Consider the following 22,971-nt stretch of genomic DNA (forward strand, 5'->3'; position numbering starts at 1 on the left):
GTACAATGACTATGCCTGCTGGCATCCACTTTTGAGGATTTGGCAACATCCATTCACTAAAAAGATTCATTATTAAGAGTAATCATCCAATCTCCTTACCATTTGATTTTACTAAATACATTTCCTCTCACTAAGCAATATTTCTGCCTCTGAGCAAGACGTATATGCATGGAAGAATTATTTCAGAGACTTGAATGAAAACCCCAGGTTTATGTTCCAGAGTGCTACTGTTGGAGGTTGTACGGTTGCCGATACTCTATTTCAGATGAATGTTACACTAACGACTCTGCCTGCTTTCTTGGGTGGATGTAAAATATCCCGTGATGTTGCAATGAAATGTTTACCCTGTAGCCACCGATATAAAAATCAGATCACCATCACTCTAGTATATGTAAGAATATAGCTGGGCTCCATCTAAGCACAAGGACAAATCAGACTATGGATTTTGGTTTACCTTTGTTCACAAACACTATAGTCTTCCAGGTCTACAGTCTATTTCTTTGCTCATTCAACCTATTATTTATTTCTCTGTTATACATGTGGTTACCGTGACAAAAAAATCAATCCATGGCAATTTCTGGGCGCCTTTCCTATTTTACATAATTAATTCCTGATTTTTAAATCAAAATAATGTTCTTTGTGATCGCATTAAATGCATATTTCTGCTTGGTTATGGATACCATCTGCAGAAAACAGGTTGGCTGCAAGTGTTTATATACTTGCATCATATACTTAACTTGCTTTTACTAACTGTTTATATACTTTTTCATTGCCACACCAAAGTCATATTATAACAAGATTTTAACTAAGCTTTCTTCCTGGCAAATGTAAAGCAGAATATTCTGGCAGCGCAGTAGTGTCGTGGTTAGCGCAACACTTTCCAGCACAAGCAGCCTGGGTACAATTCCCGCTGTTGCCCGTAAGGAGTTTGTACGTTCTCCCTGTGACCGCACGGGTTTCCTCCAAGTGCTCCAGTTTCCTCCCACAGTCCAAACATGTTCCTGTTGGTAGGTTAATTGGTCGTTGTAAACTGTCCCGTGATTGGGCTCGGATTAAATCAGGGGATTGCTGGGCTGTGTGGCTCGAAGGACCAGAAAGGACTATTCCACACTTCATCTCAATAAATAAGTGAAGAAAAGCCAGTGAGTGCACCTTCTCGAAGGACAAGCTAGAACTGATATCTCGGTAACTCACTCTGCAGAACTAGTAAATGCTAATGATTCTTCACTTCATTCTGTCACAGAACCAATATGCCATGGTAATCTATAGACACTGCTCAATGCTTGAAGCTTTGCATGAGACCAGTAGGATGACTACTTCATCCCTGAAAGCATCTTAGTCAGATTAACCCGGCCTGTAGCAGTTCTTCACTCAGATCTCTTGAGAGGATATATAAATGCTGGCCATATGTACAGTATATGCTAGCCCTGCACAAAAATAGTTTTAGTGAACTTACTTCCCTGTAAAACCCCGAAGCAAATATCTGAACAAGTGTAAAGCGAATGAATCACTATGACCTTATTACAAGATCGTATGTGTTTATCTGCTGTAGATAATTTACATCTGGTCACAACTGACCTCAAACAGCAGTGAGATGTTTGCAGTCTTTCTGCAATCATTCCATGTTGCGTTGTGATGAAATTCGTGAATGTTTTCACTTTTACCATCAACTGCTTTTCATACCTTTCACTGCATTTAATCTAATGTAGTCTAGCTTTTAGTGCTAAATTTAATTAGTGACACTACTCTTTGTTTTGTAGGTGGTTATGGAATTCCATACAGTGCTGGTAGGTTCCATAATAATGGTTTCTCCATTTCTTAAACTAATTTTAATATTGCAATTAGTCTTATTACTGCAACACAATGTTAATGTTATTAAATGTTCCAAGTTTTAAAGGTGGACTTTTTTCTGAAGAATTTCTGTGCAAGCCTTTAGCCCATTTTGTTTCTATTTTTGACATTTTGGCAAAAAAATCACTGTTAAAGGTTATGCAGTGCTGTTGTAAAAAGGCTTACAAAGCACACTTATGTATATTAGAATACCAGAGAAGAATAGAAAATCATTAGAAGTGTTTTCCAGAGTATACAGCTTGTAGATAAGCTAAATTCCAATAGTATGACATTGGGAAATGATGACATGCATCTGTAGTTCTATTGTTGGATATTCCCATTGTGTAACTGGAATAATTGATAAACCAAACATAGCAGAAATAATAATCAAAATGTAAGAAGGTGCAGAATTCTTGAAATACTCAGCAGATCAGGCAACCTCTATGGAGAGAGCAAAAGGAGTTAACACTTCGAGCACAATGATCTGCCATTCGATACAAGGTACGATGCTGGTGATGACAGGAGAATGTGGGCTTTTGTCAATCTGAAAGATAAAATCTGTTCATCTGCACACAGGTGAGGTCTGACCTGCTCAGTATTTCCAGCAGTCTGTTTTTTTTTATTGCTGAAGGAATTGTAGTCTACTACTAATGTTACTGAATATATAGTAGAGAAGCCGATACATAATCAAGTGACCATGAATTCAGATCTAATCCTGCTGATTATAGAATTTGAATTCAGTTTTTAAAATTCTGAAAATAAAATGCTGTTGAACTGGTTTACTGTTGAAAAGGAAACATAGTTGCCCAGAAATTATTTTTGCATCGAAGTATGTATTAAAATGGTGCTGGATGGGGAACCAACTCCATTAGTTCATAGTTTTCATATACTGTACGCATCATCTACATAGATTTGTGTGCCCAAGATGCACCAATTGTTTTTTCTTACATCGGCAAATAATTTAAGGAATCTGCATACCAGCTGAAACTAAATGAGCCTGCACTACTCAAAAGAGAATTGAACACAGCTCTGACGAAGAACATGATTGGATATCTCACTTGGCATGTGGAAGAAGTATATAGCAGGAAAGCTTTCTGGGAGCCACGAAAACCCCTGAGGTTTATCACAACGTGCACTAAGATGAAGTGCCCAGAGACCTCTTGCCAGGGGTGATGTCATGAGGACCTGATTCCAATGCTAGAAAAAATTTATTGACTTCACATATGAGGTCCAAGTCAGCGGTAATAGTGCCAAATTCTCCCCATCATCAGCCATATTGTTCCAGTCATACACAGACCTTGTGACTTCCAAGCATTTGCAGTTATTCAGTCTGGACCTGTGGTTCCAAAAGAGGCTGTTATCGTCTCCCTTGGGATGGTGAGAATTTCTAAAGGGGCATAAGATAAAAGGGGCTGTGGATGGCGCAGTTAGAAGCAAGGAGGACAAATGAGGGATTGCAGGCTTAATTCAAGAAATAAATTATTTATTATAAGCATTTGAGGCTGACTTATATCAGCTGTTTCTTTGTTATGCCCTTTGCCACCATGAGGGTTTGCATTGCAATCCATTCCTTCATCCAAGTGATCAATAAAGACTAGAAATAGTTAAGGTGCTAGCATGTTGACCTTGCTCCATTGTCCTGTGATTTTCTAGATATCCTGCTTTAACTTCTCTCATAATGGATTTCATTATTCTTGCAGTGAAACGCAATAGAGTAACTGGTCCGTAGTTTCCTGCTTTGTGTCCCTCCTTTCTTGAACAGTGGTATTATATTTGTGATTTAGCAATCCTCTCTAAGTTCCAGAAATTTTTGATATAATATAAACAAAGTATCTACTATCTCTGCAAATGCATCCTTTGGGACTCTAGGATGCAAGCCATCTGGTCCAAGTACTTAGTAACTGCTGGTTTGCTGAGTATTTCTAGTGATGATCTATAATTATTGTGGTGTTTTAGTGTCTTCAGCTAAAAACAATAATCCAAATAATTACTTAGAATTACTGCCTTTTCTCTATTTTCCATTATTAATTCCCCTATCTCATCCTTTAAGAGACCAACATTCACTTGAAATACTTTTCCTGTCTATACTCAGTGACCACTTTATTAAGTGGCACCTGTACCTAATAAAGAGACCACTGACTGTAGGAACAACAGGAACTCAGGTTGGAGGAACAACACATTATATACCGGCTGGGTAGCCTCCAACCTGATGGCATGAACATTGACTTCTCTAACTTCCGTTAATGCCCCTCCTCCCCTTCTTACCCCATCCCTGACATATTTAGTTGTTTTTTTTCTCTCTCTCTCTCTGCCTGTTCTCCATCTCCCTCTGGTGCTTCCCCCTCCCCCCTTTCTTTCTCCCGAGGCCTCCCATCCCATGATCCTTTCCCTTCTCCAGCTCTGTATCACTTTCGTCAATCACCTTTCCAGCTCTTAACTTCATCCCACCCCCCTCCGGTCTTCTCCTATCATTTCGCATTTCCCCCTCTACTTTCAAATCTCTTACTATCTTTTCTTTCGGTTAGTCCTGACGAAGGGTCTCGGCCCGAAACATCGACAGTGCTTCTCCTTATAGATGCTACCTGGCCTGCTGTGTTCCACCAGCATTTTGTGTGTATTGTTGTTTGAATTTCCAGCATCTGCAGATTTCCTCGTGTTTGCACTGACTGTAGGTTCATGGTCTTCTCTGCCTGCTGTATCCATCCTCTTCAAGGTGCAACGTGGTGCATTTAGAGGTGTTCTTTGTATACCACTACTGTAACGTGTGGTTATTTGAGTTACCCGCACCTTTCGATCAGCTTGAACTTGTGTGGCCATTCTCCTCTGATCTCTCTCCTTAACAAGACAAAACAACATCTGAATGTGTTTTTTTGTTTTTGTGCCATTCTCTGTAAACTCCAGAGACTGCAGTACATTAAAATCTCTGGAGATCAGCAGTTTCTGAGATAGTCGAACAGTTCCATCTGGCACCAGCAATCATTCCATGGTCAAAGTCACTAGGATCATATTTCTTCCCCATTCTGATGTTTGATCTGGACAACTGAACCTCTTGACCATGTCTGCATGCTTTTATGCATTGAGTTGCTGACACATGATTGACTGATTAGATATATGCATGAACAAGCAGGTGACCTACTGAAGTGGCCACTGAATGTATATTCCCATTGAAGCTCTTACTCTGAATTTTTTGTGGTATACTTTGCTAAGATTTATGAAATATCTTTTTAAATTCCAGCTTGTGTTCATCCAATGTCTTACCTTTTAATCTACTTTTCCAGTATACTGTATGTTAACCAATTTGATCCTCATACACTTGTAATTGACATTATTTAAATTTAGGACATTGGTTCCATGTTTTTCACCTTCAAAATGAATTTGAAAACTTAGTATGTTATGATCACTTTCTGTGGAGATCCTTGCACATGATCAAATCTAACATAGCCAACTTCCTGTCTGGATTTTAACTTAATGCTTTAATAAATCATCCTGAATATATTTAATAAACTTATTCCCAAACTTATCTTTGCCAATTTGATTTGGCATATTTATATGCTAATAAAAACCACCCAGGACCTTTCACACAAATCCATATTGTCTCTTGATTTATTCAATGTCCTACAATTTACGGTTTACCACTCTTACTAATAACATCTTACCTTTATCTTTCTTGGCTCCACACAAGCGGGTTCTGTTTCATCTATTTCTCAGCCAATAGGACCCCAATCATCGTCACCATAATGACCATCAGATCATACCCATTTACTTCTACTTGCATCTTCAATCCACCTACGTGATGCGTATTCAATGCATTCAGGTAAAGATCATTTAATTTTGGCTGGTAGAGTCATACAGCACAGAAACAGGCCCTTCAGCCCATCTAGTTAGTCTGTTTTAGCTTGGTTTTCTGCCTAATCACATCTATGTACCCCTGGACCATAGGTCTCCTCGCCTCTCTCATCCATACACCTACACAAACTTCTCATAAATGTTACAATTGTACCTGTATCTACCACCTCAGCTGGCAGCTCATACCACACTCACACTATACTCTGACCTACTGCCCGTTATGCCACTGGCATTTAGGTCCCCCAACTCTGTTTGTCCTTGTCCGTTCAAGGTCCTCATTTCTGCCTCTACAGTATGGCACCATGTTGGCTTTGGTCTTCAATGTTTTCTCCACCTTCAGGGGTCCAAAGAAGTGTGGTTTTGATGACTGCATTGGTCTCTCTTCTCATCACAAGCCTAATCCGCCTCCAACATTTCCTCATAGTGATTATAGCCACGTCCTCTTGGTGACACTGAAGGAGTAGGGCATGGTTGGAGATGTCCAGAAAATACATAGAATATTCTGGAGGCTTATAGTGTGGAAAGACGACAGCTTGGCAAGACCACTCTCTGTCATGCACTAGCATTCTGACCCCTACAAGACTATAGACAGACCACAGCTCCGGTACAGCTTCACCTTGGTGTGGAGGCCAGACTACAAGTGAACCACCAATCCTCTGGGTTCAGGGGTTCAGCTCAGAGCTAAAACTCTGGTCAAAATAAACATTGTTGTGGAAACAGCAATGAAGAATCCTTCTAAACGCAAAGTACACTGCAGACGCTGTGGTCAAATCAACACGTCAGTCCTGACGAAGGGTTTCGGCCTGAAACGTTGACAGCTCGTTTCAACGGATGCTGCCTGACCTGCTGAGTTACTCCAGCTTGTTTGTACGTGTTGAAGAATCTTTCTATATCTGTGTGTGATGGTATTCCTGAGTTCCCCCCCCCCACCCCCACCCCTGGGACTTGCATGGCTGACAGCAGTGAAAACTGAGAAGGAGCTAGCGCCACCATGAAGGAAGCCCTAAACGTCACCCAGACCAAGACAAAAATTGTTCTTGTAGTGTACGAACCATGTACAACGCTGGCAAACTAGCAGAAGTAACTGCAGAAATGCATCATTACAACCTACATATACTGGGCGTCAGTGAAAGCAGATGGACGGGTTCTGGCAGACTAAAGGCAGCAATTGGTGAAAGAGTTTTATATTCAGGAAGGAAAGCCACTCAGCATCATGATAGTGTAGCTGCCATTTTAAAGAAAGGCATTGAGAAGTACCCGCTGGAGTAAACAATCAACAGCAGGCTGATGAGAGTCAGACAAGTGGACACAACGGTGATCCAGTGCTATGCTCCAATTAACAATAGTTGAAGAAAAGGATGTCTTCTACAAAAAGCAGCAATCAGAGGTAGAGCACCGCGCCATGACATCATCATCATCATGGAAGATATAAACACCAAAATGGAAAATAACAGCTCACAGTTCACTCGGGTCATGGGCACTCATGGATGTGGAGCGATGGACAGTGAAAGACTGGTGGATTTACGTGCCATGACTATCTGGTCATTGGAGGGACCTTATGTCCATTTCATGAAAGCCACAAGCTGACGTGGTGCCCACCCAATCGATGCAACAGGAACCAGATTGACCACTTGGTGATCAATGCCACGTGGAAATGATGCTTGCAGAATGTGAAGGTGAAGAAAGGAGCAGCTAAAGGAACTGATCCCCATCTTTTTGTAGCAGAGATAAAACTCGAGCTGGCTTCCCTGCCAGATTCCCCTTAAATATTTCACCTTTCACTCTAAATCTATGACCACTGGTTCTAGTCTCACCCAAACTGAGAGGGAAAAGCGTTGATGCATTAACCCTATCTATACCTCACATAATTTTGTATACCTCTATAACACCTCTCCTCAGTCTCCTACACTCCAGTGAATAAAGTCCTAACCTATTCAACCTTTCCTGGTACTCAGATCCTCAAATCCCAGCAACATCTATGTGCCATTACTCTTTTTGCTGGTCAGTCTTGTGGCTACACTCTGCCCCTTTTTGAGAAACTAATTTATCCATTGAATTTTCTTTGTTTTGGTTTTTCCCTTCCTTGCAAACCCTTCAGCAGAACACCTATAAGACCATAAGACATAGAAGCAGAATTAGGCCATTCAGCCCATTGATTCTACTGAGCCATTTTACCATGATTGATTTACCATCCCTCTCAACCTTTGATTCCCTTCCCAATCAGTAATCTATCAACCTCTGCTTTAAATATACCCACTGACTTGGGCTGACAGTGGCAAAGAATTCCACAGAATCACCATCCTCTGGCTAAATAAGTTCTTCTTATCTCTGTTCTAAAGTGATGTTTGTGTATCTTGAAGCAGTGCTCTCTGCTCCTAGACTCTGCCACAATAGGAAACATCCCCTCCATGTCCAGTCTATCTAGGCCTTTCAAGGTTCAATAGTTGTCAATGAACTTCCTCATTCTGACAAATTCCAGCAAGTACAGACATAGAGCCATCAAAACCTCTCAAAATGAATGCTAACACTGCATTTGCCTTCCTTGCTATGGACTCGACCTGCAAGTTGTGCTTAAGGGAATCCTGCACTATTTTTGAATGTACGCAGTATACAGAATAAACTAAAAGATATTGTAGTGCAGTTAGAAATTGATAGGCATGACATTATGAGCCTCACTGAGTTGTGTCTGAAAGAAGATCATACTTTAAGGTCCAAGGATACACATTGTATTGGAAGGACTGGCTGGTGAGCAGAATGAGTGGGGTAGTACTATAGGTAAAAAATTAAACCAAATCCTTAGAAAGAAGGGAGATAGGTTCAGAAGATATAGAATCCTTGTGGGTAGAGTTAACAAACTGTAAGGCCTCTGTTCACATACCTCTGAACAAAAACCAGGATGTGGAGTACAAATTACAACAAAAGATAGAAAAGGCTTGTGAACAAGTGCATTGCTACAATAGTCATGGGGATCCCAATATACTGGAAGATTGGGAAAATCAGGTTGGTGCCGGATCCCAAGAGAAGTAATTTAAAGAATGCTTTTGAGATGGCTTTTTAAAGCACCTTCTGGTTGGGTCCACCAGGCAGATCTTGATTGGGTGTTATGTTATGTACTGAGTTAATTAGGGAGCTTAAGGTATGAGACAGTGATTATAATATTATAGAATTCGTCCTACAGTTGGAGAGGGAGAAGCTTAACTCAGATGTATCAGTACTACAGTGGAGTAAAAGGAATTACAGAGGCATGAGAGAGGAGCTGGCCAAAGTTGATTGAAAGGGGACACTTGCAGCAATGAATGCAGAACAGCAATGGCTGGAGCTTCTGGGAGCAGTTCAGAAGGCATAGGATAGATACATCCCAAAAATGAAGTAGAGACTGTGTATCTCTTTGACTTAGCACACTGGGGAAAAACAAACTAACAACACAATTCAAGGTTTGTAGCAGGAGTCCCAGATATACTGTGACTTACTGATCACTAATGACATGTTACAAAATGTCGTTCAAGTTATTAATAATGGAACCACAGCCTACCAGGAGCAATGCCACAATTACAGCCAATCTGTAAGTCAACTCCAAGTCAAGTAACTTTTTAGTATCATTTCGACCATAACTGTTGGTACAGTACACAATAAGAACGAGACAATGTTTTTCAGGACTTGGTGCTACATGAAACAGTACAAAAACTACACTGAAGTACGTAAAAACAACACAGAAAAAAAAACTAGACTACAGACCTACCCAGGACTGCATAAAGTGCACAAAACAGTGCAGGCATTACAATAAATAATAATCAAGATAATAGGCACAGGAGAGGGCAATAAATTGGTGTCAGTCCCGTCTCTGGGTGTTGAGGAGTCTGATGGCTTGGGGGAAGAAACTGTTACATAGTCTGGCCGTGAGAGCCCGAATGCTTTGGTGCCTTTTCCCAGACGGCAGGAGGGAGAAGAGTTTGTATGAGGGTTGCATGGGGTCCTTCATAATGATGTTTGCTTTGCAAATGCAGTGTGTAGTGTAAATGTCCGTAATGGCAGGAAGAGAGACCCCGATGATCTTCTCAGCTGACCTCACTATCCGCTGCAGGGTCTTGCGATCCGAAATGGTGCAATTTCCGAACCAGGCAGTGATGCAGCTGCTCAGAATGCTCTCAATACAACCCCTGTAGAATGTGATGAGGATGGGGGGGTGGGAGATGGACTTTCCTCAGCCTTCGCAGTAAGTAGAGAGGCTGCTGGGCTTTCTTTGCTATGGAGCTGGTGTTGAGGAACCAGGTGAGATTCTCCACCAGGTGAACACCAAGAAATTTGGTGCTCTTAACGATCTCTACTGAGGAGCCGTCAATGTTCAGCGGGGAGTGGTGGCTCCGTGCCCTCCTGAAGTCAACAACCATCTCTTTTGTTTTGTTCACAATCGGAGACAGGTTGTTGGCTCTGCATCAGTCCGTTAGCCACTGCACCTCCTCTCTGTAAGCTGACTTGTCGTTCTTGCTTATGAGACCCACCACGGTCATGTCATGATGACGTGGTTTGAGCTGTGTGTTGCAGCACAGTCATGGGTCAGCAGAGTGAACAGCAGTGGACTGAGCACACAGCCCTGGGGGGCCCCGTGCTCAGTGTGATGGTGTTGGAGATGCTGCTCCCAATCCAGACTGACTGAGCTCTCCCAGTCAGGAAGTCTAGTATCCAGTTGCAGAGGGAGGTGTTCAGGCCCAGTAGGCTCAGCTTTCCAATCAGTTTCTGAGGAATGATTGTGTTGAATGCTGAACTGAAGTCTATGAACAGCATTCGAACGTATGTGTCTTTTTTGGCCAGGTGGGTTAGGGCCAGGTGGAGGGTGGTGGCAATGGCATTGTCTGTTGAACAGTTGGGATGGTACGCGAACTGCAGGGGGTCCAGTGAGAGGGCAGCAGGGTCTTGATGTGCATCATGACGAAAAGACTTCATGATGATGGATGTGAGTGCAACGGGACGTAGTCATTTAGGCAGGACACTGAAGACTTCTTCGGCACAGGGACGATGGTGGCAACCTTGAAGCATGTTGGAACGATGGTGCTGTTGGAACGATCGAGATGTTGAAGATGTAAGTGAGAACATCTGCTAGCTGGTCTGCACATCCTCTAAGCTCTCTGCCAGGAATATTGTCTGGTCCAGCAGCCTTCCGTGGGTTGACCCTGCACAGGGTTCTCTGCACATCAGCTACGGTGAGATACAGCACCTGGTCATTTGGAGGAGGGGTGGACTTCCTTGCCGCCACGTCATTTTACACCTCAAAATGAGCATAGAAGTTGTTCAGCGCATCTGGGAGGGAGGCATCACCTGCACAGTCAGGTGATGTTGTCCTGCAGTTGGTGATGTCCTGGATGCCCTTCCACATGCGCCACGTGTCGCCGCTGTCCTGGAAGTGGCTGTGGATTCGCTGGGCATGTGCACGCTTTGGTTCTCTGATGGCAAATCCTCTGCATTACCTGAAGATCTCAAAGATTAAAATGTCAAAAATGCCTATAAGAATTTAAAAGATTTATAATTTTAAAGAATTATTAAAAGCAATTGGAAAAACACCAACTTTTAATTAGGTATAATTCCCATAACTCTTCTTGGAGTCCATTTGGAGAATAACAGCAGCAATTGAATATCTGACTGTAACTTCTATGTTAGCATGGAACTCATGAAGTTGTTCATAATTACTTGGGAAACATTTGTATTGCAAGTATAGTGGCTGATAAATAGTTCCATGCAAATTCCAACTAATCTATTAGTGTACTTCTACAACAGAATTATTTCACACTACATCAGTTCTGCAGTAATGGTTCAAATACAAGTTGAATTGGCTGCTGACATCTCTTCAGACTCTCAAAGTCCTACACTACGGGAAAATAGTTTTACAATTATCAGCTTAGTGTGAAACTGATACTATCTTGTAACGCAAATCTTCAAGCTTCCATTAACAACATCCATATGGACTTTTCAAGCGGTATTCAGCCTCTTGCATGGTGGAAAGAAGCGTATCTGTCGAGCACTGCCTTGCTATTACAGTAGCTTTGATGGTAAAATAGGCATCAAATGTGCATACAAATGCATCTAGGCAAATGAACAATTTAGTTAAAGCAGGATCCTAAGATAATTTGAAAGACTCGTATGCAAGTCTCGTATATCAGTTACCTAATCCAGACCTGCCTAGCAATGCATCAGATGGTTATCCAAATGTTGTCAAGAATGTTTTGGGCATCAAAGTGCAAAGATTTCATTCTGCCTCCTTACCATATAGATTCCAAAAGGAATATGTGCACATGATTAAGGCTGGTACTTCAATGCAGTACCATCTTTCTGATGAGATTTTAAACCAATCTAGTTCTCTTCAAAGGGAAATAAAACATCCCATTGGATTATTGATGACATGCAGAGAATTATTTTCCTTTTTCTGACATGAATAAATGAACGGTTTGTTTCTGAGATACAGCACTGGGCAAATTTAATTCCTTACTTGATTTTATAATATTGTGTTTACTTCATGTACTTTTTTTTGATGTACTTTGCATCATTTGGCAAATGCCTTGTGGTCTTATAGACATGCTATAGATACAAATTAGTTCTTTGGATGGTCACAAACGAGACTCCCAGCTTTCCAAAGAGAAAGTCAACAGAACATATTTTTGCTTGGAAGATTTTAGCAATACTTAAGTTGTATTTGAAACCTTAAATAGCAGGTGAAGGGCACTCCTCAATGAGATAATGAAGGAATTAATAGTTAAGGGAAGCACTAGAATTGCACCTACCCATCTTCGTTTTGCATTGTTTCCTTGGAATATAAATGATGAGGTTTCAACCCATGCCATCTCCATTCCTATCCGAAGCAGCCTGTTGTAGTATCATTTGATATAAAAAAGGTATAATTTTCTGTTGAGTCCATGGTAAGGTAATGTATTTGTTTCATTAAGGAATTAATGAGGAAATAGTATTTTCTTGTTTTCCTCTGGTATTTATAATATACATTTGACTGTAGTATTTCAATTTTCTTGATATTAATTTTAAAAAATAACATTTACCTTGATTGAAATCATTTTGTTAATGTCCATACTGGTGATGTTTATCATAAATTATCAATCCTTTGTCATTTCAGCTGGATATGCAGCTGCCAAAGCCGCTAAGTATGGAGGTAAACCTGTTATAAGTTTTCAACATCACAATATTTCTGTATTAATATGCAGTTATGCAGATAGAAAGGGGAAAAGAGAGATGAATACTGGTGATGCACACAAGCAATTGTGAGAAAATGAGTGTAAAAGTGAAAATGGGGTGGGGAGAGGAATGAGTGAGAGGAGGAAAGGAGAGCCCAAAACTAGGTACTGCAAGAGAGGATGGATGGACGTGGTGTAAGAACAGATGAAAGGAAATGGGAGACGTGGAGTCATTGAGCAGTAGAGCACAGAAACAGCCCCTTCAGCCCACCTAATTCACGCCAAATATTTTTTCTGCGTGTCCCATCGACCTGGACCCTGACCATCGCCCTCCATATCCCTCATAACCATGTCCCTGTCCAAATTTCGCTTAATTCTCTTTATTCTGTTCTTGATGCAAATGAAAAGGTAACTCATCCTTGTGATTGGAATCATAGTAATACTTATTGTGTTTAGTTTAACACTGTAGAACCTAGCTTGGGTTTATTTAATATATTACTGAATATATTGAACATGTTTGCACCAATGACATGGGTAGACAAGGTGAGGAGGTCTTGAAGAGAAGTTTTGGGGAGCTAGGTAGAAAGCTGAGAAACAGGACCTCCAGGGTAGTCATCTCTGGATTGCTATCTGTGCCATGCGCCCGTGAGGATAAGAATAGGAAGATTCAACAGGTGAATGTGCAGCTGAGAAACTGTGATGCAGGGGACATATTTATGAATCATTAGGATCCCTTCTGGAGAAGGTAAGACCTGTACAAAAGGGATAGGTTACACCTGAACCCGAGGGGTCCAATATCCTTGTGGGCAGGTTGTCTAGGGTTGTTTGGGTGGGTTTAAACTAAGTTGGCAGGGAGATGGGAACCAGAGTGATAGCACTGAAGATGAAGTAGTTGGTTTAAAAACAGAAGCAATGTATAGCGAGACTCCTAGCAGGGCGGCTGATGATAGGGCGAAGTTGCAGTCAACAGAATGAGATGCAGCGTAAAAGGTGGACAAAATCAATAAGGGTGAATACAGGACTGAAGGTGTTGTATTTGAATGTGCGCAGTATACGGAATGAGATAGCACAGTTACAAATTGGCATGACTGAGGTTGTAGGCATCACTGAGTCATGGCTGAAAGAAGATTATAGCTGGGAACTTAATATCCAAGGATGCACATTGTATCAAAAGGACAGGCAGGAAGGCAGAGGGGGTGGTGTTGCTCTGTTGGTAAGAACTGAAATCAAATCATTAGAAAGAGGTGACAAAGGATCAGAAGGTGTTGAATCGTTGTGGATAGAGCTAAGGAACTGCAAAGGTAAAAAGACCCTGATGGGAGTTATATACAGACCCCAAACAGTAATAAGGATGTGGTCTATAAGTTACAATGGAAAATGCGTGTCAAAAGGGCAATGTTACAATAGTCATGGGGGATTTCAATACGCAGGTAGATTGGGAAAATCAGGTTGGGGCTGGATCCCAGAGGGGGAATTTCTAGGATGCCTATGAGATGGCTGTTTAGAGCAGCTCATGGTTGAACCCACCAGGGGATCAGCTATTCCATTCAGTTCATTTGTGCAATGAACTGGAATTGATTAGAGCACTTAAGGGAAAAGAAGCTGTTGTGGGGAAAGTTATCATAATATGAACGATTTCACCCTGCGATTTGACAAGGAGAAACTAAAATCAGATGTATCAGTATTACACTGGAGTAAAGGGAATTAGAGGCATGAGAGAGGAGTTAGCCAGAAAAGATTGCCAAAGAACACTGGAGAGATGGCAGCAATGGCTGGAATTTCTGGAAACAATTCTGAAGGCACAGGATATATACAAACATCCCAAAGAGGAAGATGTATTCTAAAGGCAAGATGACACAACCATGGCTAACAAGAGAAATCAAAGCCAACAGAAAAGCCAAAGAGAGGACTGTTGGTATTGTTTTCACTTTAACCCTGGAGCAACGCTGTCTCATTTGGCTGTATTCATGAGTATTCATGTATGGTTAAATGACAATTAAACTTGAACTGAAATTGAATTGAATATAATAAAGTAACAATTAGTGAGAGTTGAAGGATTGGGAAGGACTGAAATTGAATCGAATATAATAGAGTAACAATTAGTGAGAGTTAAGGAATTGGGAAACTTTTAAATACCAACAGAGGACAAGTAAAAACAGTGATTAAGAGGGTATAGATGCAACACGAAAGTAAGCTAGCCAATAATATTAAAGAGGATACAAAAAGTTTCTTCAGATACATAAACTGTAAAAGAGAGGTGAGAGTGGATATGGCCTGCAGGAAAACTATGCTGGAGATGTTATAATGGGGGACAAGGAAATAGCAGACAAACTGACTAAATATTTTGCATTAGTCTTTACTGTGGATAACATGATGGTGGAATGGCAGTATGATGTAAGTTCCAGGTGTCAGAGGTCATGGAATCTGTGAAGTTACCATTACTAGGGAAAATATTCTTGGGAAACTGAAAGTTTTGAATGTAGATTAGTCACCTGGATCAGATGGTGTACACACCAGGGTTCTGAAAGAGGTGGCTGAAGAGATTGTGGAGACATTACTAAGAATCTTTCAAAAATCACTAGTTTCTGGAATGGTTGCAGAAGGCTGGAAAATTGCAAATATCACTACATTCTTCAAGAAGGGAAGAGAGACAGGGGAACGGAAATTAAAGGTCAGTTAGTCTGAGCTCAGTGGTTGGGAAGATGTTGGAATCAATTGTTAAGGATGTAGTTTCAAGGTACTTGGAAGCACATGATAAAATTAGGCCGTAGTCACCATGGCTTTGTCCAGGGAAGATCTTGCCCGGTGGATCAGTTGGAATTATTTGAAGAAATATCAAGCAGGATAGAAAAAGGAAAATCAGTTGATGCTGTGTACTTGGATTTTCAGAAGGCCTTTGACAAGGCGATGAACCCATGGTATTAGCAGAAAGATTCTAGCCTGGATAAAGCAGTGGTTGATTAACAGGAGGCAAAGAGTGGGATTAAAGGGAGCCCTTTCTGGTTGGCTACCAGTGACTAATGGTGTTCTACAAGGGTCTGTGGTGGGTCTGAGTTTTTTTTTAATTATTATATATATCATTATGGGTCAATGATTTGGATGATGGGATTGATATTTTTGTTGCAAAGTTTACAGATGATACGAAGGTAGATGGAGGAGCAGATAACTTTGAAGTAGAGAAGCCACAGAAGGACTTAAATAGATTAGGAGAATGGGCAATGAAGTGGAAGGTGGAATACAGTGTCGGGAAGTGTATGGCCATGCACTTTGGTAGAAGAAGTGAAAGGGTTATCTATTTTCTAAACGGAGAGAAAATACAAAAATCTGAGGTGCAAAGGGACTTGGGAGTCCTTGTGCAGGATTCCCTAAAGGTTAATTTGCAGGTTGAGTCTGTGGTGAGGAAGGCAAATGAGATGTTAGCATCATTTCAAGAGGACTAGAATATAAAGCAAGGATGTAACGTTGAAACTTTATAAAGCACTGGTGAGGCCTCATTTGCAGTACTGTACTGTGAGTAGCTTTGGGTCCTTTATCTTAGAAAGGATGTATTGAAATTAGAGAAGGTTCAAAGGAGGTTCACAAAAATGATTCAGTATTGAGTATTTGATGGCTCTGGGCCTGTATTCACTGGAATTCATAAGATTGAGGGGTGACCTGATTGAAACCTATTGAATGGTGAAAGGCCTTGATAGAGTGGACGTGGAGAGGATGTTTCCTGTGATGGGAGAGTTTAAGACCAGAGGATATAGCCTCAGAATAGAGTGGTGTCCTTTTAGAACGGAGATGAGGAGGAATTTCTGTAGCTAGAGAGTGGTGAATCTGTGGAATTCTTAGCAACAGGCAGCTGTGGAGACCAAGTCTTCATATATATTTAAGGCAGACATTGATAGACCGTTAATTGATACGGGCATGAAGGGATATGGGGGGAAGACAGGAAATTAGGGATGAGAGGAAAAATGGCAGAACAGGGTTGATGGGCCAATTGGCCTAATTCTGCTCCTGTACCTTATGGTCTTTTATCATTTCAGGTGGTGTACCTGGAGTCGACCCTGGAGCTGTTCAAGGTGTTCCAGGTAATCTGCACTGCAATTTGCCATCTCTACATAATAAATTGTGATGCATTTATCTGGTTCAGATTCACAGATAAAAACAATATCTCCTGAACCTCATTAGCAAGGCTCTGTCTGGATCTGGGCTTTCATACCTCCAATTGGATAATATACAAAAGCCAGTAAGAGTTCTGTCACATTAACTTTTCACAGACAGCAAGCTACACCTCCTGATATGTCATTTGACAAAGTTGTTCAGCATAGGAAATGCTTATCAAATGTCATAGACTTGAAGCAGAGACCAAGGACAGATTTTTTGGCTGCAATCTTTAGGAATCCTTAGGAAAACACTAACTTTAGGAATTCTTTGCTCAGATACAAATATATAAAGTCTTGAAATAGCAGAAAAATACAAAAATACAGAAATATTTAAAAAATTGATGACAACTCACCACAGAAATGTCATCATGTTATGATGCATGGACTATTTTCTAAATGGGAAGTGAATGCAGAAATTGGATGAGCAAAGGGACTTGGTTGTCCACATGAAAGATTCCCTAAAGGTCAAACTGCAGGTTGAGTTGGTCATAAGGAAGGGAAATGCAATGTTGATATTAATTTCAAGCGGACTGGAATGTAAAAGCAAGGAGGAAATGCTGAGGTACCTGTTGATGTTAAAGTCAAAATGCTGGTGATCCCTGCCATAAATTGTCAAACTCTGTCATTTCAGGAGGATATGCAGCTGCCAAAGCTGCTAGATATGCAGGTAAATTTGTTAAAGGTGTTAAAAATGAAAATATTTCTGTACTAATAGACACAGTAGACAGCAAGAAAGAGAAAAACGGAGAGGAGTACTTTTGATGCAAGTAAAGAACTGTGAGGGAATTAGGCGAAAGTGAAAATGGGAAAGGAGGATCAGGGAGTGTGAGGAGGAAGGGAGAGAACACAGAGGAGGGGAAAGGGAGAGCAGGAGAGGTGTGGAAGAGCCTGAGAGGAGATATTGGGCACAGGAGAGGAGAGGGATAATACAAATGGAGTTACTGCATATGCAAGAATACACGGATGGATGTGGACTAAGCAGAGCCAGCGTGGAAAGACAAGAGACATCGAGTCATAGAACACGACAACACAGAAATACAGACTAAGGCCCATCTAGTCCATGCTGAACTGTTTATCTGCCTAGTCCCATCAATCCGGACCAGTATTATAGCGCTCCAAACCACCATCAACCACACCCCCCCAAATATTAATGCACCAAATCAAATTTCTTTTAAATGTTGAAATCGAACCCGCATCCACTATTTCTACTGGCAGCTCATTCCACACGCTCACCACCCTCTGAGTGAAGAAGGTCTACCTCATGTTTCCCTCAAACATTTCACCTTGTACCCTTTACCCGTGACCTCTAGTTCTAGTCTCACCCAACCTCACTGGAGCCTGCTTGAATTTACCCTACCCATATCCTTCATAATTGTGTATACCTCTATCAACTCCCCCTCATTCTCCTATACTCTATGGAATAAAGTCCTAACCTATTCACCCTTTCCCTACAACATAGATCCTCAAGTTTTAGCAACGTCATAAATATTCTCCCCATTCTTTCAATCTTATTGATATCTTACCTGTAGGTAGGTGACCTGAACTGTACACACAATGCTCCAAATTAGACCTCACTAAGGTCTTGTGCAACTTCAACATAACTTTCCCAATTCTGTACTCGTTATTTTGATCAATGAAGGCCAATACGCTAGAAGTTCTCTTGAGGAAAATCAGAATCCAGGTTATTAAGTGTTTAAAATCCTCAAATGCACAAATAAGATTTGAACCCAGGTCTATGGTTGCCAGCCTGGGAATTTATCAGCCGCACCATCACCAGGACCCAAGTAGCATGCCCACAACTTACCAACTCTAGCCCTAACCCTAACCATCGGACTTTGGTTTGTAGGAGCTCCTGGTGGAGACCCATGTAGTCACTGGGTGAAGGTGCAGACTCCTTACAGACAATGGCAGGAATTGAACCCTGATCGGTGACTGTTCTTGCTGTAAAGTGATTGCACTAGCCACTTCACTACCATGTCACCCTACAAGAGGTAGACTGAAATCAGGAGACTCGGAAGCAAGAATGGGAGCAAGGGGAATGGACATGTAAGAAAGGGGATATATGAAATGGCAGACAAGGGAAAGGGAACCAGGGACTGTGTGGAGTAGGTGAGGTGTGAGGGACAGATAGAATGTGACATGGGCATATTGAAAAGCAGCACAGTCAAAGTCTAAAAAGAGAAGATTTAAAAGAAAATACAGGCTACTGGAAATCTGAGGGGAAAAATATACAATGTTGGAAACACTCAGCTGGTCAGATAACATCTTTGGAAAGAGAAAGTAAGTACTTAAATGTCCTTTAGTAAGTGACGTGTGAATATCCAGCCTCCCAGACAATGACCAGTGTATGATCTGCATAAGGCAAAATAAGCACTATTTTCTAAGCTTCTGCAATTTATTTGCTGTTAACATACACAATTAATTAAACATGCGTTGGTTTTCAGTCATATTTAGCAGTGATTAATTGACAACCCCAGAATAAACGATTCCTGTTTATTCTGTTCTTCACACCAACGAAAACAGCAATTTGATCCTGTGATTGGAATTGTGGTGATATTTACCGTGTTTACATCAATAAGCTAGAACTTTGCTTGGTTTAATGTAATATTTCAATGAGTATAACTCTCCTTTATGCCATTTCAGGTGCTGTACCTGGAGCCGTTCCAGGAGCCGTTCCAGGAGGTGTTCCAGGTAATCTCCGCTGGAATTTGCCATCTCTAAATAATAAATTGCAATGTATTTATTTGGTTCAGATTCACAGATAACCAAAACTCTGCTGAACCTTGTTAGCAAGGCTCTGCCTGGATCGGGACCCTTGTGAGTCCCAGTTGGATAATATACACAAGCCAGTAAGAGTTCTGTCACATTAACTTTTAACGGAAGCAAGTCATCTCCAGTTATGCCTTTTGACAAAGTTGTTGAGCTTAGGAAATGCTTATACATCAAGCAGAGTGCCCAGACAGATTTGTTGGCTGGTATCTAAAAGTAACTTTAGGAATCCTTTGTTCAGATACCGATACATAAAGTCCTGAAATCGTAGTCCTGAAGTCCTGAAATACAAAATGATTGATGGCAGCTCACCACAGAAATGTCATCATGTTATGATGCATGGACTAATTTCTAAATGGGGAGTGAATACAGAAACTGGATGAGCAAATGGACTTGACTGTCCTTGTGGAAGATTCCCAAAAGGTCAAACTGCAGGTTGAGTTGGTCGTAAGGAAGGGAAATGCAATGTTGACATTAATTTCAAGAGGACTGGAATGTAAAAGCAAGGAGGAAATGCTGAGGTACCTGTTGATGACAAAGTCAAGATGCTGGTGATCTCTGTCGTAAATTGTCAATTTCTGTCATTTCAGGTGGATATGCAGCTGCCAAAGCTGCTAAATATGCAGGTAAATCTGTTAAAGGTGTTCAACCTGAAAATATTTCTGTACTAATAAGCAGGTAGAAATAAAGAGGAAAAGGGAGAAGAGAATTTAAGATATAAGCCAACAGCTGGTGAGAGAATAAGGAATAAAGTGAAAATGAGAGAAGAGGAGCAGGCAGTGACAGGAGAAAGGGAGGGAACAAAGGGGAGGAGAATAGGGAGAGCCAGAGATGTGTGGAGGAGCCTGAAAGAGATATTGTGCACAGGAGAGGAGAAGGAGAGGGATGAACTATATATATTCTGCATAAGGCAAAATACTTTTTAAAGCATCTGCACTTTATTTGCTGTTAACATGCATAATTATTTCATTAAACATGCATTGATTTTCAGTCACATTTAGCAGTGATTAACCGACAATTCAGAATAAATGATTCCACATTCTGCTCTTTGTTCTTGATAGAAATACAAAAAAAATCAGCCCTGTGTTTGGAATTGTAGTGATACTTGCTGTGTTTACATCAATATGCTAGAACTTTACTTAGGTTTCCTAAATATTTTAATGAATATAACTCTCGTTTATGCCATTTCAGGTGCTGTACCTGGAGGTGTTCCAGGAGCCATTCAAGGTGTTCCAGGTAATCTGCAGCTCGTTGACCATCTCCGAATAATAAATTATAATGTACTTATCTGGTTCAGATTCATAGAAATCCAAAGATCTCCTGAACCTCATTAGCAAGGCTCTACCAGGACCTGGGTCCTTGTGGATCCTAATTGGATAACATACACAACCCAGTAAGAGCTCCTTCACATTAACTTTTAACCGACAGCAAGCCATTTCCTGATATGCCTTTTGATAACGTTGGTTGAGTTTAGGAAGTGTTGATGAATGTCATAGACTTCAAGCAGAGTCCAAGAGCAGAGTGCCCTGACAGATTTATTGGCTGCAATTTCACAATAACTTCAGGAATTCTTTGCTCGGGTATAGATACGTAAAACCCTTAAATTGCAAAAATAAACAAAAATAATTGATTTTTGTTTGCACTACCAGCAAAGGTGGTAGAGGCACATACAATAGGGTCTTTGAAGACACTCTCAGGTAGGTACATGAAGCTGAGAAAAATAGAGGGCTATGCGGTAGGGAAATTCTAAGCAGTTTCTAGAGTAGTTGGCATAACATTGTGGGCCAAAGGGTCTGTAGTGTGTGTAGGTTTCTATGTTTCTATGAAATAGCAGACAGTAGAAATGGAACCAGGGACTGTTTAGAGAAGGTAAGGAATGAAGGGAAGATTGACTCCTGCTGCTGTTCAATCTGCACATCTCAGGTTTCTAAGTCTGAAAGAAAAAATTAAAAAGAAATGGAAGTTATTGGATATCTGAGGAAAAAAGCATGCAATGTTAGAAACACTCAGCATGTCAGATAGTATCTATGGAAAGAGAGGGAGTGCATTTCAATGTCCTTTGGCAGGTGATATGTGATATCTAGCCTCCCAGACAATGAGCTGTGTATATTTCTGCAATTTTTTTGCTGTTAACATGCACAACTATTTTGTTAAATATACATTGATTTTCAGTCTCATTTAGCACTGATTAACTGACAGCCCAGAATAATTGATTCATCATTACGCTCTTTATTCTGTTCTTAGTACAAACGAAAATAGCAATTCAGTCCAGGGATCGGAATTGAAGAGGTGTTTACTGTGTTTACTATCAAGATAGAACTTCACTTTGGTTTATTTAATGTATTAATGAGTTGAACTCTCCTTTATGTCGTTTCAGGTGCTGTACCTGGAGCCGTTCCGGGAGCCATTCCAGGAGGTGTTCCAGGTAATCTGCGCTGGAATTTGCCATCTCTACATAATAAGTTGTAATGCGTTTATTTGGTTCAGATTCACAGATAACCAAAATTTTCCTGAACCTCATTAGTAAGAGTCTGTCAGGATCTAGGCCTTTGTGTGTCCCACTTGAATAACATAGACAAGACTGTAAGGCTCCTGTCACAGACACATTTAACAGACAGCAAGCCACTCCTCCAGATATGTCTTTTGACAAAGTTATTGTGCTTGGGAAACGTTTATGAATGTCATAGACATCAAGCAGCGCCTTAAAGCAGAGCGCCCAGCAGAGTGGCTACATTCTAGCAGTAACTTTAGGAAACCTTTGTTCAGATACAGATACTTAAAGTCCTGAAATTACAGGAACATACAAATATAATGGATGGCAGCTCACCACAGAAATGTCATCATGTTACGATGCATGGACTATTTTCTGAATGGGGAGTAAATGCAGAAATTGGATGTGCAAAGGGACTTGGGTGTCCTCGTGGAAGATCCCTACAGGTCCAATTGCAACTTGCAGGTTGAGTTGGCAGCAAGGAAGGAAAATGCAATGTTGACATTAATTTCAAGAGGACTGGAATGTAAAAGCAAGGTAGAAATGCTGAGGTATATGTTGATGTTAAAGTCAAAATGCTGGTGATTTCTGTCATAAATTGTCAATTTCTGTCATTTCAGGTGGATATGCAGCTGCCAAATATGCAGGTAAATCTATTAAAGGTGTTTAACATGAAAATATTTCTGTACTCATAAGCAGGGTAAAAAAGAAAGAG

The 22,971-nt window shown here is 40.8% G+C and overlaps 1 protein-coding gene across 6 annotated transcripts in view; it reads left to right on the forward strand.

Moving 5' to 3' along the window:
- elna (elastin a) overlaps nucleotides 1-22,971 on the forward strand; it is a 227,255-nt gene that overhangs the window by 51,373 nt on the left and 152,911 nt on the right. For 5 of the 6 annotated variants that reach the window (XM_073053627.1, XM_073053632.1, XM_073053626.1 and 2 more), the window contains exons 8-15: nucleotides 1,761-1,787; nucleotides 12,791-12,826; nucleotides 16,877-16,921; nucleotides 17,628-17,663; nucleotides 19,640-19,687; nucleotides 20,356-20,391; nucleotides 20,957-21,001; nucleotides 22,143-22,190. In XM_073053627.1, coding sequence (XP_072909728.1) covers nucleotides 1,761-1,787; nucleotides 12,791-12,826; nucleotides 16,877-16,921; nucleotides 17,628-17,663; nucleotides 19,640-19,687; nucleotides 20,356-20,391; nucleotides 20,957-21,001; nucleotides 22,143-22,190 — 321 coding nt within the window. The remainder of the gene's footprint in view (nucleotides 1-1,760; nucleotides 1,788-12,790; nucleotides 12,827-16,876; nucleotides 16,922-17,627; nucleotides 17,664-19,639; nucleotides 19,688-20,355; nucleotides 20,392-20,956; nucleotides 21,002-22,142; nucleotides 22,191-22,971) is intronic. The other variant, XM_073053630.1, reaches the window with a different exon arrangement.

This window comes from Hemitrygon akajei, chromosome 8, assembly GCF_048418815.1.
Source record: "Hemitrygon akajei chromosome 8, sHemAka1.3, whole genome shotgun sequence".
Taxonomy (NCBI): Eukaryota; Metazoa; Chordata; class Chondrichthyes; order Myliobatiformes; family Dasyatidae; genus Hemitrygon; species Hemitrygon akajei.